This window comes from Myotis yumanensis, unplaced genomic scaffold (assembly GCF_028538775.1).
Source record: "Myotis yumanensis isolate MYYU_CA2020_CCGP unplaced genomic scaffold, mMyoYum1.0.hap1 SCAF_2, whole genome shotgun sequence".
In the NCBI taxonomy this organism is placed as follows: Eukaryota; Metazoa; Chordata; class Mammalia; order Chiroptera; family Vespertilionidae; genus Myotis; species Myotis yumanensis.
The window spans coordinates 197,243,858-197,260,173 of NW_027223753.1; the positions used below are offsets into that span (position 1 = coordinate 197,243,858).

General features: G+C 40.7%; 1 protein-coding gene across 3 annotated transcripts in view; it reads right to left on the bottom strand.

Moving 5' to 3' along the window:
* The window catches only part of MME (membrane metalloendopeptidase), a 98,832-nt gene that overhangs the window by 57,783 nt on the left and 24,733 nt on the right, over positions 1 to 16,316 (bottom strand). For all 3 annotated transcript variants that reach the window (XM_070406943.1, XM_070406945.1, XM_070406944.1), the window contains exons 4-7: positions 4,537 to 4,698; positions 3,496 to 3,576; positions 3,314 to 3,409; positions 3,072 to 3,190 (exon numbers count right to left, since the gene is read on the bottom strand). In XM_070406943.1, the coding sequence (XP_070263044.1) occupies positions 3,072 to 3,190; positions 3,314 to 3,409; positions 3,496 to 3,576; positions 4,537 to 4,698 (458 nt within the window). The remainder of the gene's footprint in view (positions 1 to 3,071; positions 3,191 to 3,313; positions 3,410 to 3,495; positions 3,577 to 4,536; positions 4,699 to 16,316) is intronic.

Here is a 16,316-nt window from a genome sequence, read left to right on the forward strand (position 1 = left end):
AAAATGTTCTTATAATGACCATGCAGGATACTGACATTTGAGAGCCCAAAGAGAAAAGAGAGTCAGATTAAATATCTTTCGTGACTTTAACAAATAACCATGAATATTTATGCAATAGTGACATAAATATGATTCTGTGACCTGCAACTTTTGAGTTAGGTTATGTTATAGGAGACAAAAGAAAAGCTTTATAAATTTTTCAGTCTGTTCCAAACACACTCATTAAGTATAAATCCCATTTTAAGTGACACCTTAGATAAACCTAATTGAATGGCTTACATTAAAAAAAAATAAAAATCCAGCCCTAGCTGGTTTGGCTCAGTGGATAGAGCATTGGCCTGTGGACTGAAGGGTCCCAGGTTCGATTCCAGTCAAGAGCATATGCCCAGGTTGCAGGCTTAATAACCAGTTGGGGGTGTGCAGGACGCAGCCGATCAATGATTCTCTCTTGTCATTGATGTTTCTATCTCTCTCCCCCTCTCCCTTATTTTCTGAAATCAATAAAAATATATTTTTTAAAAATCCAGAAGGAAAGGGGAGTGGGGAGTGAGGGCAGGTAGAGGAGGGACTTGGGCTGGTGAGCACACAACACAATGTACAGATGAGATATAAAATTGTACACCTGAAACCTGTATAATTTTATTAACCAATGTCACCCCAGTAAATTCAATTTTTAAAAATCTAACAAAGCCATCTGGAAAGAATGGCATCTTATTTACCTTAATTGAGAAAAAAGTATAGATAATCTTTAGCGAGAACCACATTGTGTTCAAAATCCCTTCTCTATGTTCTTTTTTAAAAGCAATTAGGAAATCTGGTTTCCAGACCTGCAAAACTATGTAAACCAGACCACACTGGTGAACATACAGAGAAACCAGGTGCTTTTTCTGAGTAGGAGGAGCCTAAAGATTTTCATTTCTTATTTATTTTATGAAAGGAGAAGTGTTGGGGGAGACCAAGATGGCGGCGTAGGTAAACACCGGAGACCACTGCCGCAAACAACCATTTCAAAAATACAACTAAAAGACTGAACGGACATCACCCAGAACCACAGGAAGGCTGGCTGAAGAGAGACTCTACAACTAGAAGGAAAGAGAACAGCAAATCGAGGCTCAGAGGCGGCGCAGTGTGGAAAATACAAAGGTACCGAGGTGCGCGCGCAAAGCGGGCTGGTGGCTGAGGGCGCGGTTGTCGTTTTCTGTCGGGAGTGAGTCTCAGACTCTGGGCTCCAGATCCGGGCGAGTCTCTAGGGACCCAGACTCAAACGGGAGAAGCGGGATTATCCGGCATCAGTTGGAACCTGAGGGCAGCTTTCTCTCTGAGGTTTGCAGCGGCTGCCGGGGTTCTGAGAAGCAGAGCCTCTGGGAACGGGACTGAGCGTGGCCATAACTGCTCCCTCCACCCGCCCTGTTGATCCCGCCCCGCCCAAAGCCTGCGCACAGCCATTTGCCGATCGCCTCAGGCAAAGGCTGGACTAGCACCTCCCCAGAAGGCAGACGTTTTCCACACAGCTGATTTCCACAGCCAGTCGACCTGGGGGTCAAATCCCTCTAGTGTTAACTACAACAATTAAGGCTTGGCTAGAACAAGACTGCGCACAGAGACCACAAGGGGGTGCACCAAGAAAGCATAAAAGATGCGGAGACAAAAAAACATGACAGAAATGGAGGATATGGAGCTAAGAATCGCAATTTTGAGGGCTTGCCATAAATTTGTGCAGAGCCTCACGAAAACTAATGAGACCCTCGATGCTACGATAAAGAAATTAGAAAGTAAGCATACACGGACTGAAATAAAGAATATTATACCCAATAGCAGACCAGAGGAGTACAATAATCAAACAAAAGATTCGACAAAAAACACCCAATTGGAAAAGCAAAATGAAAAAAGAATCCGAAAGTGTGAAGATAGTGTAAGGAGCCTCAGGGACAGTTTTAAGCGGTCTAATATCAGAGTCATTGGAGTCCCAGAAGATGAGAGACAGCAAGATATTGAAAACCTATTTCAAGAAATAATGGCAGAAAACTTCCCCCACCTGGTGAAAGAAATGGACTTACAGGTCCAAGAAGCGCAGAGAACCCCAAACAAAAGGAATCCAAAGAGGACCACACCAAGACACATCATCATTAAAATGCCAAGAGCAAAAGACAAAGAGAAAATCTTAAAAGCAGCAAGAGAAAGAGGCTCAATTACCTACAAGGGAATACCCATACGACTGTCAGCTGATTTCTCAACAGAAACTTTGCAGGCCAGAAGGGAATGGCAAGAAATATTCAAAGTGCTGAATACCAAGAACCTACAACCAAGATTACTTTATCCAGCAAAGCTATCATTCAGAATTGAAGGTCAGATAAAGAGCTTCACAGATAAGGAAAAGCTAAAGGAGTTCATCACCGCCAAACCAGTATTATATGAAATGCTGAAAGGTATCCTTTAAGAAGAGGAAGAAGAAGAAAAAGGTAAAGATACAAATTATGAACAACAAACATGCATCTATCAACAAATGAATCTAAGAATCAAGTGAATAAATAACCTGATGTACAGAATGAACTGGTGATTATAATAGAATCAGGGACATCGAAAGGGAATAGACTGACTATTCTTGGGGGAAAAAGGGGTGTGGGAGATGCGGGAAGTGACTGGACAAAAATCATGCACCTATGGATGAACACAGTGGGTGGGGAGTGAGGGTGGAGGGTGGGGTGGGAGCTGGAAGGAGGGGAGTTATGGGGGGAAAAAAGAGGAACAAATGTAATAATCTGAACAATAAAGATTTAATTTAAAAAAAAAAAAAAAAAAAAACAGAAAAAAAAAAAAAAAAAAGAAAGGAGAAGTGTTTTAAAAATGGAAGCAAAAAGGAGAGATGAATGTCTATAACCCAGCATGAAGAAAACATTTTCAAAATATACTGGGGAATCCAGATATCAGAGATGGAGCATCAATGTATTACCTCCTTGACCATGCAATTCAAATGAGAATGGGCGTTATTTCTAAGTATTAATAACAGTAACGTGTGTGGAAGTTTTATTACAATTTAAAGATAACTTTGGCTGACAGCCATGCAAACTTACATGAATTATATATTTTGAAGAGTTTTTATCATCAGTGCCAACAAAAAAATTAATAATGACTTTTTTCCCATATTTAGCATTCAGTTGTGCCATAGCCTTCTCAGCTGTCCAAGAAGTACCTAAAGCAATGAAAGGTAAAGTACATCTTTAGAAGCTTCAGTGCAGTAACATGATACACAGCATAATAATAACATAGATTTTTATTGGAAATTTTTTCAAACGAAGAAGGAACGCTGCCTTACCATACACTTGCTCCCAGTCTTCCGTGGCTACTGGCCATTCATATATATCTGGTAACACTTTGAGTAGAGGTCCGCCACCTCTGCTATCAATAATAGCTTTAGAAAGCAATGAAAATAAATGTATTAAGAAGTCTATGCATATTTTGACACACTCTTGATGAAATAGAGTGTGGAGCACTTACATTCATTTATGCACGATCTGTACAATGTTTTTGCTTTCTGCACTGCTGCTATATCATCAGATTTGGGTTCCTGAAGGACATCTGAAATGGGGCAGTTAATAAAATGCATGAATACAATCGCTCACTGGCAGCTGTAATGAACATTTTCAACACAGGTTCAGTAACAAACTTGCTTCTTTGTATGTATGTTCACCCCGTTCCCCTGCCAAAACCCTACAGGGGAAAACCAGCCCCCTTTCCTAATCATTATTCCTAGTGCAGGACTGGGAGTTAGTTTCATTGGCGGAGTTACATGAAGGTGTTTTCAACTAGATTATCGTGTGCATGTGTGCGTGTGTGTGCGTGTGTGTGTGTGTGTGTGTCTGTGTGTGTGTGAACAGTGATGTGTATTGCTCTGCCACAGATAAGTTACTTTGGTTTCACACTGAAATAAAAATATAATGATAATAATACAGAGGAATTTGGAATTTAATATGATAGTCCTCCTGATGGATGGAAACAATTCTCTTGGTATGATTTTACTGTTCAGGCCCCCAATACATTGAACGGATTGTTCTCCTTGTTGGGATGTCAGAAAATAGCGAAACTCGTTGTTCTACAAAGTAACTTCTAGAGGAGAACAAAGGATAGAGGATAGTGGACACTAGATATGACTCTTTCAAATTCCCAGGGAGAGTGTGTTAAGGCTTTAGATGTTTTATAGTGACGTCAACACAGGGTCGGGGTGGGAAAACTAGGGAGGTGGTGGTTAGTGGAAATCACTTAATTTCTTCTTCTGTATATTGGCATAAAGATGCCACCTCTAGAAATAATAGGGTTATTGTTTGTGTAGCTACAAATGAAAGAGGAATGCTAAGAGATGCCAACATATCCATTTCAGTGTCTACCACCCTCAGCATGACTAAGTGGTGGTTCCACCAAACTTGGAGGGATTACAACTTTAATCCTGCGCATGTTCCCCATAAAGGCCAAGAGTTGTATCTTTAAATATGGATAAATTAAGAGAGAAATCTTGGATGCACAGACACAAACTTCACTAACCTTTCAAAATGACTTCTAGTTCATCTCTTAAAATGTCAAAGTTACTGTAGCGGGAGCTGGTCTCAGGAATGACATGGCGTTTCAACCAGCCTCCACAGGCATATTTGAAAAAGTCGGAACAAGGCTCGGTAGTGGGATCCATGTTCTGGATGAGTCGAGCAGCTGAAGGACCAGACAAGTGAGACAAAACAAAGGGTGTGTTCCTTTAGTTTGGAGGAGGGGGAAAGGTATGTTGCTTCCACCTTATGAGCAAGTCAACTGGCCTGATGCTCCTTTTTCTCAGATGTAACTGTCAGTTCAGAGTGGAATGTTGAATATTATCTATGGATAGTCCTCCTTTTCCACAGTTGATTGGTTTTATTCTTGAAAGGTCTGAGGCCTTCCATCCTACATCTCACCCCCTCCCTCAAATAACTTAGGTTCTTGCTAATTCCCATCTCAGATGAAGAACCACATATAGGTCAGCCTCGGCTTGGAGTTAATACAAGGTTAGTCTTCATCCTGACAATTTGAGCTGATGACTCTGCCTTCAAGGAGCTGTGACTTTTGAATGTCTCTCAAACTCCAAGGGATGAGGGATTGTTAATGGGTTTGATCATTGTAGTCAAGATCTGAAGCTACATTTATTACTTCTTGAACCTTGCTTACACAATTTTTGCAATTCAAATTTGACATCACATTTGCATTTGTTTATGTAGAGTCTGTCATTATAAAATTGGCTGTAAGCTCATTAGTGTTTCTTATGTCCACTCTTTTATCTTTGAGAATTGCAATGAAGATGCAAATCAACCAACACTGTGTACTTACAATGTACAAAACACTGTGCTAGGTGTTGCAATGGATAGAAAGATGCATAAAACATGAATTATTTCCACTGCAGGAAAGAATCGTGGACAGGAGGCCCAATGCCCACAATCTCTACACCTGGAATAGTGAGAAAAACCTTCCCACTGCTCTCTGCATGTTATTTCTTTCTCAGACAAGGTGAACTGTTTTGCCAGAAAAACAGGAGAGCAATTGAGAATTCATCTGTATCAAGAGAGTATAAGTTCTCAAATGAGCTTCTGGAAATACTTCAGTGTCTGACTAAAATCATTTCATTAAAAACTTCACACAATTGCTGTGCTGTGAGGGAATATTTCAACTTGGAATGGTAAGTCTGTTTTCCAGCTGAGCCTCGAACCCCTACTTCTCACCACCTTATGGACCCACTCACTAGCTTGGCTGCCATCTCAGGCTCCAACTCTCTGGGTTGCCTCCAAACCAGTTCTCCCTGGACTTTTAGTCTTTGATATATAGGACAATTGTTTTCACAGCCTCCCAGGTTTGAACCTTGGGTAAAAGTCTATTTCTCCCAGGACCTTGGACTTACCGGGAATAACTTTGTCTATTTTCTATATTCTTTCCATGATCAATGTCAACCTAGTTTATCTTCATTCTCTTCTGACTAAAGGTCACCCAATTATTCACCTTCCTAGTACTATCTCCTTACATGTATACATTCCACAGTTTCACAGATTAAACTTTCCAAAAAATACCCTTTAGCACAGGCCACTCCCTTGCTCAAATGTCAGTGGCTTCACAGTAGCTTGGTTAAATTACAACTTCTTAATTTGGCCTCTAACTCTTTACTGGACCAATCAAATCTCCACCTTCCCCCCTTTCCCTCTCTGCACTTTTATACAAACTCCTGCTTCAATCAGATGGGCTTGCTCCGTGGATCACAAATACCTGTGTTTCCCTACCCTGTGCCTTTGCTTCTCCCCTGACCCCACCCACCTTACCCTTTTAACTCCTCCCATTCTCTTCACATTCTATCCACTATCCAAGGTTCAGCTATGTCCCATCTCTTTCCTGAACTTCCATTATTCCAAACTTCAGGGAATTTTTCCTTCTCTGAACTGAGAGCTCGTGGCCTCAATCAGTCTTTTATGCTTAGATGAAGCTACATTTGGTTTCTCATGGTAGTTACCTATCTGTCTTCATAACCATTCTGATGATGAACCTAACCTCTTTGTATTCCCATCATCCAGTACCTCAGTAAAACATGTGCAACTATGTTTGTGTGGCAATATTCCCAAATCATCTATGAGTCCTGTAACTCCTTCCTCCTCCACATCCCCTCCCCGACTCTGCATGTCAGACCAATTCTCATTTCACAAGCTCCAGAGTCCATCCCATCCTTCCAATTCCCACCATTTCCGTTCTCTTTCAGACCCTACCCACCCCCCACTCCCCCCATCCTTCTCTCAGGCTCTACTTTTGCACTGTCACCCAAACTATGGCCCCAGGCTTCTCTCCCTGCCACCCATTCTGTGTGCCAGTCAGATTAACTGTCATAACAATTCAGCATACCATTTTCCACTCCCACGGTCTCAATATAGCCCTTTTGCATTCCTAATAAATTCCAGATCCCACAGCATATTCTGACCCTATTATATCCAGTGAAGCTTCTCTCTCATTCCTTCCTCACATGAGCCAACTGCCTCAAATAAATGAATGTACTGAGTTTCTGCTGTGAAAGACCTTATAGTTTTCCTGTTTCCACACCTTTGACCATGTTGCCTCAACTTCTACTAAAATACCCTTTCTCTATTTTTCCACATTTAGAAATTTCAGGCATTTTCAAGGCCCAGTTCAAATCCTCCTTCACGAAGGATAATCCTTACAAAGCTGGCATCAGCGGGCATCATATTAGTTATTTGTTGTTGGAAAATCCATATCTCCTCCCCTGGACTGTGGGTTCTGGTAAAGGAGGAAATGCATATCCCAGTTCTCATGGAGCCTAACATGGTGCTCAATCCAGACTTGTCAGTAAAAACGTTAACTTGAAACCCCAGGTAAAGATTAAAAAATTAATCTAAAAAAAGTGGAGAGAAAAGTAATCCCCTTGAACTTGAAAGGAAATGAAGAAACAATGGCAGGGGAAACGAAAATATAGATCCTAAAAACATAGAAGATTATCATGTAAAGAGAAAAACAAAACAAAAAACTGAAGCCTGAAAGAAGTGCTAACCACAATGTTCTAACCATACATTTTTAGCAATTTTATGTAACTCTTGTCTTTCCAAACACTTTAAAAAATTTAACCTGAATGTTGTAAAGGCTACTGCCTTTTGGGGAGCCCTTCTATTTTCTTTCCTTCTCTGGGGCAATGGATGGTTTATGTTCTAACACCATAAAGAGCAGTAAACTCCCAGTAGGGAGAGCCGTGAACAAGCAATGAATGAGTAGAATGAGCATGTCTTATTGCCTCTTTGGAAATACCACATGCCCTTTTAAACACCGGGAACAAAAAGGAGGAGTGGTGGTTGCAGAGCTATTATGCTCATGAGTGCAAACCCACTGCCATGTGCATGCTTCCGTTACTTCCCTAATCTCCCACAAGGAACAAAGACAACCCTTCTCCTCTTAGGCTAAATTCCTCACTTCATACCCAGTACAGTTCAACTACTTACATCTGGACAACAAGCCAAAGAAGCAGCATTCAAACAATTTGTGAGGGATATGCAGACAAGAGAGAGGAAGAGACAACTTTGCAAACTCCTTCCTGTGCCCCTTTTTAAATATCCCTTTGACCAGAGAGCTCATCTGGGTACGGGCGCTTCCAATCACTTCAAAGAGAGCTCTCTGTTCTGATGAGTATTTTGGGGCCATGGGCCAAGGCAAGTCAAGGGCTAGCAATTTTATGTTGGGTCTTTGATCAACCTTCCTTTAATCTCTTATCGTGGGTCTGATTCTGGTTTTGCACCTTATCCTCTGGACCTCCTCTGTGCTGACTTTTCTTTGAAGTCAGCGGTAGACGTGTGGGTAGAAGGGCAGTAGGAAACAGACACACGACTGTCAAACTGGTTGTAATTGTTTTTATATTTTGCACTTTGTTTTGAATTACACAACCTCTCTACAGAGCCACACCTGGGCTCTTCAGATGTTTCCTTATCTGTGGGTCTGTGACTTCTGAGTAAACAAATGTGGTTTAAAAACAAAATTATTCACCTTAATAAGTAGATATAAAAATGGATGTAGTAAAGGCAAATGTACTGATGTGGAGTGCTGTTGACCAGATGTTTGTAAGGTGAAGGAGAGAGTACTAGTATACTAGGATTTTTAAAAACCTGTATAAAAGCACAGAAAGCCTAGAGGGCATTTACAGCAGTTATATCCAGGTGGAGGGAATATGAGTGTGTCTAATTTTGTGTTATTTGCTTATCTTTATTTTCCAATTTGTACTAGATGAGCATGTATTGCTTTCACAATAAGAAAAAAAGTCTATTTTTAATTGAAGAAAATGGTCACATAAAGACAAGAAAAAGTAATCTTCCATTAATAATGAGCTTATTTCTTGTGAATGACAATTCTGAATTTTCTAGCCTGATAATAAATGACACACCATTATTTTCCAAACTAATCTTCTTGTAACATTCTCCCAACTTATTTGACTATAGGAATTTAAAAACAAGCTCAACTACCATCTGGGAAGTTATTAATTGCTGTATTCATTACCAAGGATCTGTCGTGTGGGTATGGATTAGGGAAATGTTTGGGGTGCTTAAATCAGGCAGGCCTGCTTTGAATTCCTGAACATCACCACTCTTTAGTTCTACAGTAGTCCTCCCTTACCTGTGGTTTGGCTTTCCATGGTGTCAGTTACGTACAATCAACCATGGTCCAAAAGTATTAAATAGAAAAGTCCAGAAATAAACAATTCATAAGTTTTAAGTTGCACACTGTTCTGAATAGCATGATGAAATCTCGCACTGCCATGGTCCATCTTGCCCAGATGTGAATCATCACTTTGTCGGGCATATCTGTGCTCTATCTGCTCCCCACTTGTTAGTCTCTTAGTAGCTGTCTCGGTTATCAGATTGACTGTCCAGGTATCTCAGAGCTTATGTTCAAGTAGCCCTTATTTTACTGAATAATGGCCCCCAAGCACAAGAACAGTGATGCTAGGAATTCAGGTATGCTAAAGAGTAGCTGTAAAGTGCTTCCTTTAAGTAAAAAGGAATGATGTGCGTATGTATAGGGAAAACATAGTATCTATAGGGTCTGATACTTATCTGCAATTTCAGGTAGCCATGGGAGACTTGGAACATATCCTTCATGGATAAGGGTGGGTGACTATACAAGATTAAGTAATTTTCCTCAAATCATGCAACTAATAAATGATCGAGTCCCAGAACTTGCACTTAAGTATCTGTGGCTCTCAGCTCATCCTCTTCCCACCATACTTTGGATACAGCAGATGGGAATATATGAGAAGCAGTAACTTGTACATTCTTCTTTTCCATTCCTTCTCAATTACCCCTGGCCCTGCCCTCTTCTTTACTTCCTCTTCTCCCTGCTACTCTCATAACCACAGCTCCCCTCCTTTTCCAATATCAACCTTATCACCAGCAACTAGTGCTGGGTCAAAGGCAGGACTTGGAGGGGCTGTAGTGGCTTAGAAGAAGGAAAGGGGGAAATTAGATGCATTCTTCCCATTGGGCAAGCAGATGGAAAAGTGTTATGGAAGCCACTCACTCTCAAAGGCACCTCCAGGAGTGCATCTTCTTTTTTTTTTTCTTTTTTAAAATATATTTTATTGATTTTTTACAGAGAGGAAGGGAGAGAGATAGAGAGTTAGAAACATCGATCAGCTGCCTCCTGCACATCTCCTACTGGGGATGTGCCTTGCAACCAAGGTACATGCCCCTGACCGGAATCGAACCTGGGACCTTTCAGTCCGCAGGCCGACGCTCTATCCACTGAGCCAAACCGGTTTCGGCAGGAGTGCGTCTTCTTGATGTGGACATGATGTGGACATGCTTTAAAGAAATGTCTGCATATTTAGCAGGATTCCTGCCTCACCTCTCCTTGGATAGAATACACTGGGGTAGAGAGAGTGAACAATCTCAGTCATGTTTTCAGAGCAGTACTTTTCAACTCTGGTTAACCATGTGAATCATCTTAGAAGCTTTTAAATATACAGATGCCCAGGATCTACCCCTGATCGACTGATCAGAATCTTTGTGTGGTCCAGGTTTTTGGTTTTTTAACCCTCATCTGAGGATATTTTTTCCATTGCTTTTTTCAGAGAGTGGAAGGGAGTGAGGAGAGAGAGAGAAACACAGATGTGAAAGGACACATACACTGGTTGCCTCCTGCACGCGCCCCAACAGGGGTGGGGAGTAGGGGTTGGGAGGGGGGAGTGAACCCACAACCCAGGTACGTGCCCTTGACTGGGAATCGAACCCAAACCCTTCAGTGCCACTGAGCCACACCAGCCAGGGTGGTCCAGGCATTTTTCAAAGCCTCCTGAGTGATTCTAATGAGCCGTCAAGGGAGAACCATCAGATCAGACAATAGAGAAGCATGGAGAATAAGGACAAGAGAACCCAATATCAGAAAGTAAAGATGGGCCCATTTACTAGTAGATGAATGAGGCCTATTATTTCTTCATGTCTTTCCAGCCTGTGGGTGTGAGTGGGCTCACATCCTGACAACCCATATTTCTAAGTGCACTTTAGTCTCTGCGTCCCCAGCACAGTATTACAGGGAGCCACACACGTGTCTCCTATACAAGCCCACTTCCCCTCTACTGTGCTGACTTGACCTCCACAACCTCCCACCCCAGATACCATCCATGAGCCAGTTCCCTCTGGTGCTAAAGCTGTTTGCTGCATGGAAATGCCTCTCTTCCCTATTCCATTGTGTTAGGAGTCCTGAGGTGGGCTCCTACCCCGAGGTGAAGGGCTCTTCTCGATTTTACCTCCACGCTTCCCTCTCCCAAGAACCACAAGGACCAGCAGGTGCGATTTGGGAGCAGACCACAGTAGCAAAACTGCACTATATTTAGGATCACTTCTCGTCTCTGATGGCCAAGGCTTTGTCCAAGAAACATTTTTGTCGAGCTTGACTCTCTGTGCATTTAAGATGAGCTCTCTATCTCAAGAAGCATCTAAGCCTTGCAGGCAACAGATGTGAGGCATCACCATTCCACCAGTTGCTAGAACACGATTAGACATGCTAGAATTCCAGCTACTCTGGAACCCTGCTGCATGTCTACCTCCGGAGGAGAAAAGCCTTGTTCTGCCAATCAATGCCTCTCATGCTGCAAGATTGCCCCCTTTCCTATCTGCCTTCCAATCATATCAATCGGATGCTAACTGAATATGGGATTTGAAGCACTATACTGTGGAGGAGAAAACCCAAAGCTAGATCCGGCCAGAAGGGAGGTTGCTCCCCATAAATCGCCTCAGAGACTATCTGATTGACCGTTCCCCTATGTCCCCATAGCATGCTGGTTCCTGGATCAGGCCATTGTCCTGCACCGGGCAAGCATGTAAGGCAGTTTCCCTTTATCTGGGGCAGGTCACACACCAGTACCCCATCCGTCCTGCCCTGTTCTATATAATTCTTTAGCACCTGCCACACAGTCTTGCCATTGTCCAAGACACATTTCGTATGTAAGTTCCCTTACTACACTCTTGATCCTGGAGTTGTCAGCCTCTTTCTTCCGTTTTTTCCTGCCCTCTGCTTACACAGATAGATTTTCAGTCTCAGGGCTTTTCCCTGGGTCTGTGTGTACAAACATGTATACAGCAAATATGCCAACGTTTATATACTGTATGTATATTCCCTACAAATGAGTTCTCTGGTTGTGTGTGTGTGTGTGTGTGTGTGTGTTAAAGAAATTTCTGCATGTGTACAGAGCTTCTGGGGAGATTGCCGGTAATATAAAGGTAACCTGATATAACTATGATTCACATAACAAATAAATAATCTGAATAGCACAAAGCTTTGTACCGTAGCACTTTTTTGTGGGCTTAATTTTATTTAATGTTGCTCTCTACTTAGTAGGTCATCGATGCTTTCCGGTGAGAATGCAATGTAATTTATGGGAATTACAAAACAAATACAGTTAATTCTCATTATTCACTGGAATTTTGTCCTAATGTCACCACTAACACTGAATTAGCAAGTACTGAATCATTGGGGAAGCACAAGGTTAGGTTTATATGAGTTTCTCATCATACATTTTCATAAACCAATCAATACAAAATCATGTTTTATGTGTGTTTCTGTTGAATTTAAAGACACCTTATTTAATATATATCATTGATTCTAACAATGAGCTCACAACAGTCACTATAACTCAAACCTGAACAAAGGTTATCTAACGCTCGTCTTTTCTCTGGAAGGCATATCACAGTCTTCCTATGCTTAGGAAAGTCAGATATACCTTCAGCACAATGCTTGAGGCCCATTTTACACAATGAAATAACCAGCAAAATGCATAAAATATGTGAAAAAAATGTCACACTAAACAGACCAAGTGAAGGACCCGTGCTTACAATCTCCTTGTTGGACCTGGGCTGGGTATGCACCTGTATGGCGACTCAAATCTTTCACCATTCTGAGCATGTCTGAATACTGAATTTGAAATCACAAATACCGAATATGAAATCACAAATAAAGGTTAGCCTGGAGGCAAATTGTCAAATAGGGAATTCACAAATGATTAGGATCTTTTATACTGCTGTCCATTTTTAGTCTGAGGCTTTTTGAAATGTCTAGGAAAATGTATAAAACAGGCAACAAAATTAAGTGGAAATGGGATGCAAATAATTTTTTTCTCCATTTCTACTGTATTTTAAAAACTCCCAGCCACAACATATTTGAGTGTAAACATGTTAAATAGGTTAGGCATCTTATCTGGCTCCACAGCAGAATTTCTTTACTGGCTAGTCTCGCGCTGCATGGAGCAAGGTTTAGGGAACGGTATATGAGCAAAACCGTTTTCAGCTTGCTCTCCCCAACTCCACCAAAGCTCTTGGCTTTTTGACCCCAACCGCACAGCATTTTCATTCCACTATCTTAAAATCACTACAATCAGTCTCGCTTCGGACTGTTCTGGAAGCGCCTAGGAAGGTCAGATAAATGTTGAGGTACCAGGAGCAAATATTCCTGTGAAGACCTTAGGACACACATTTCTAATCCAATCTTCTGTCCTAAATGTTTGCTTTATTAACACCAAGCCTGACATTTCTTCCTAGGCAATTTTTGATAATTTGCGAACCTCCTTTGACAACATTCTGAAAGTATTGCTGACCACATTTCCCTGCTGCACCATCTTCCCACCCATCCCCCAACCAAAATTAAGGCACAGTCGGAACATTCTGAAAGGACACAAGGAAAATGCAATGTAATCACAACGGGTCACAAAGGACTCCATTCAAAAGGCAGAAATGTGGAAACTAGAATCTGGGGGACCATTCCTGAAGAGAAAATGACTGAAAATGAGCAAACACACAGACTACTGCTAATAAAAACCAAATGGTCTGCATTACAAACATTCTGGATTCTTCCACAATCCACTCCTCAGTGTTGAATAAAATCCCTCTCCCTGATTATTTCTGTGGTAACTGAATTGAAAAGATTGAGGGTGGGGCAATACCTGATGCTGAATGTAATCTGGACTGGGAGTTTATCATTTAATTCAAACACTCTCTGTCAACCTCTGGTTAAGTTCCAGCTAAGGCAAGGTCAAGTCTTAGACCTGTCTAATTGGTCAGCTCCAAGAAAAGCCATCACTCTACAACTAACTGTTCAGAAACTGTATGTGGGTTTACACAAGTAAGTCGGAGGGAAGTTTTCAAGCACAGAGAATTTACTCTGTAGGGCTTTGTCTCTTAAGAAAGGAGACCTGTTTTTTGTGTGTATGTTCTAGCTAGAGGAATACTTAATTTATATTGGGTGTCCCAAAATTCACGCAAGATTTGAAATTTGCGTGAGCATTAACAACAACAAAAAATTAAAGCCTAATTTTACTTGGTTTATTGAATCACATTCTAATATCTGTTTCCCTTTTATTTCAATCCCTTCAATTTGATAAGCATTACCAAGTACCATTATGACCCAGGAGCAGGGACAATGAAGACCAATGAAGACCACAGCTTTGTGTATGTGCCAACAAAGCTGTGGAGGCCATTTACCCAATGTGCTATTCCATACATAACCCTATACTGTATACTTTATGAATCAATAAAACATTTACAATTTTTCATTATAAACCTGTGTTTTCTATCAAAATTACTTCTTGCGTGAATTTTGGGACACGCTATAATTATATTTCTTCTATACATGTGACCAATTTACCTTAAATGCATAGGCATACATACACACACAGGCACAAACCTATACTAGTAAATAGTTAACTAAGAATTCATTCACTATCAGATTTATAGATGAACTATCAGATTTATATATAGAATGTTAACTAGACTATTTTTCATTTGGGTTTAGCCAAAGATACATGTAATAACAATGAAGTCAGTGTTTGACATATGTCACTCATGCAAGGCACTTTTCTAAGTTATTTAACTCTATATGGTGACAATATTTGTGTAGCCATTTTAAAGATGTAGAAATTGAGGATAAGGAATCTGTACCCACAGTCACACGGTTAAGTCGCAAAACTGAGGTTTGACCGTCAGCATCCTGGTGACCAGTCTGAGCTCTTAACTATGATTCTGGTTTTAGTTATTTTTCCTCCTTATAACTGCTCTGTAAAGTAGGACATGCTATCTCTACTTAAAAGAGTGGTTACATGCCCAGGGTCACCAGTCTGAATTTAGATGGTGCCCAGGTCTAATTTTAAGTTGACTTTTTTCCTACAATATCATTCTGCCACACTCCAAATAACAAGAGAGAGAAAATCCAAATTAAGTTACACAGAAACCACTGTATTTTTCTGTTTCTTTAAATGCCCAATTAAAAATTGAATTGCTCCACAACATGAGTACAGCTACATGAATTTTTTTCACCTCATTTGGCCCTGGATTTTAAAATTTCTTGAGGTAATCACAGAAATCCCCAGTCTAATGGACCCACAATAATAACCCTTAGTTGGCTTTCCCCAAATGAATGAAATTCTTCAGCTTTATCTATTTAAATAACCTATTTGAATGAATGGCTCACAGCCAAAAGAGGACACTCAACAACTTTCCAATAAGGATTCCTCTAAAATTTCACAACCAAAAACATATTCTGTTAATAAATGAAAGCCCTGAAACTGTGTTACAGTGAAATTGAAGTGCCATACGTCTAAAAATAATTTTTCTTTTTCAGGTCCAATTTGCATTTTGAATCCTAAACGATTCTTTGCTAGCAAAAAGCTATTAGAGGTTAACCTTCCATTTAAATGCAACATATCACTTAAAATTAGTTATCAGTGTTGTGTGTTAATTCTAATGTTAGTGAATAATAATCAAGTTCCTTTTTAAAGGAAATATACAGAAGGTTATGAAAAGGCTACGTTGTTCCCTTAGTAACTCTCTCAGGTAGATCCCAAGTTCCCAGGACACGGGTGGATATCTCCGAAGAGAAAGCAATGAGATTACATGCCCATGTTTCTCCCATGAAAACATTTTGCTATTTTAGGTCATGCTACTGAACAAGAATAATCAGGCCAACTTCAATAACATGTAATTACTGAGAGTAACTCAAAATCTTCTTCTGCCTTTGCATCAGTTTGGGTAGGGTATGGTACAAAAAGATCACGGCAGGAGGATGAGCTGGGTCAACAGTGCTTGTAGGATGCTGCCTAGGTGAAATCAAAATTATAAAAAGCTCTTCTCTAGTGAGTGCTAGTAAATTTAGCACTTATTAGTAAATGAAGCGCTTAGTTGACACAAGGCAGTGTCTGGCTCCACATGTTTATGTTTTTTAATGAATAAATAGTTCTTTCTATTATAGAAGTCCCAAAGGATCATGCAAAATCATTTGCCTCCTCCAAA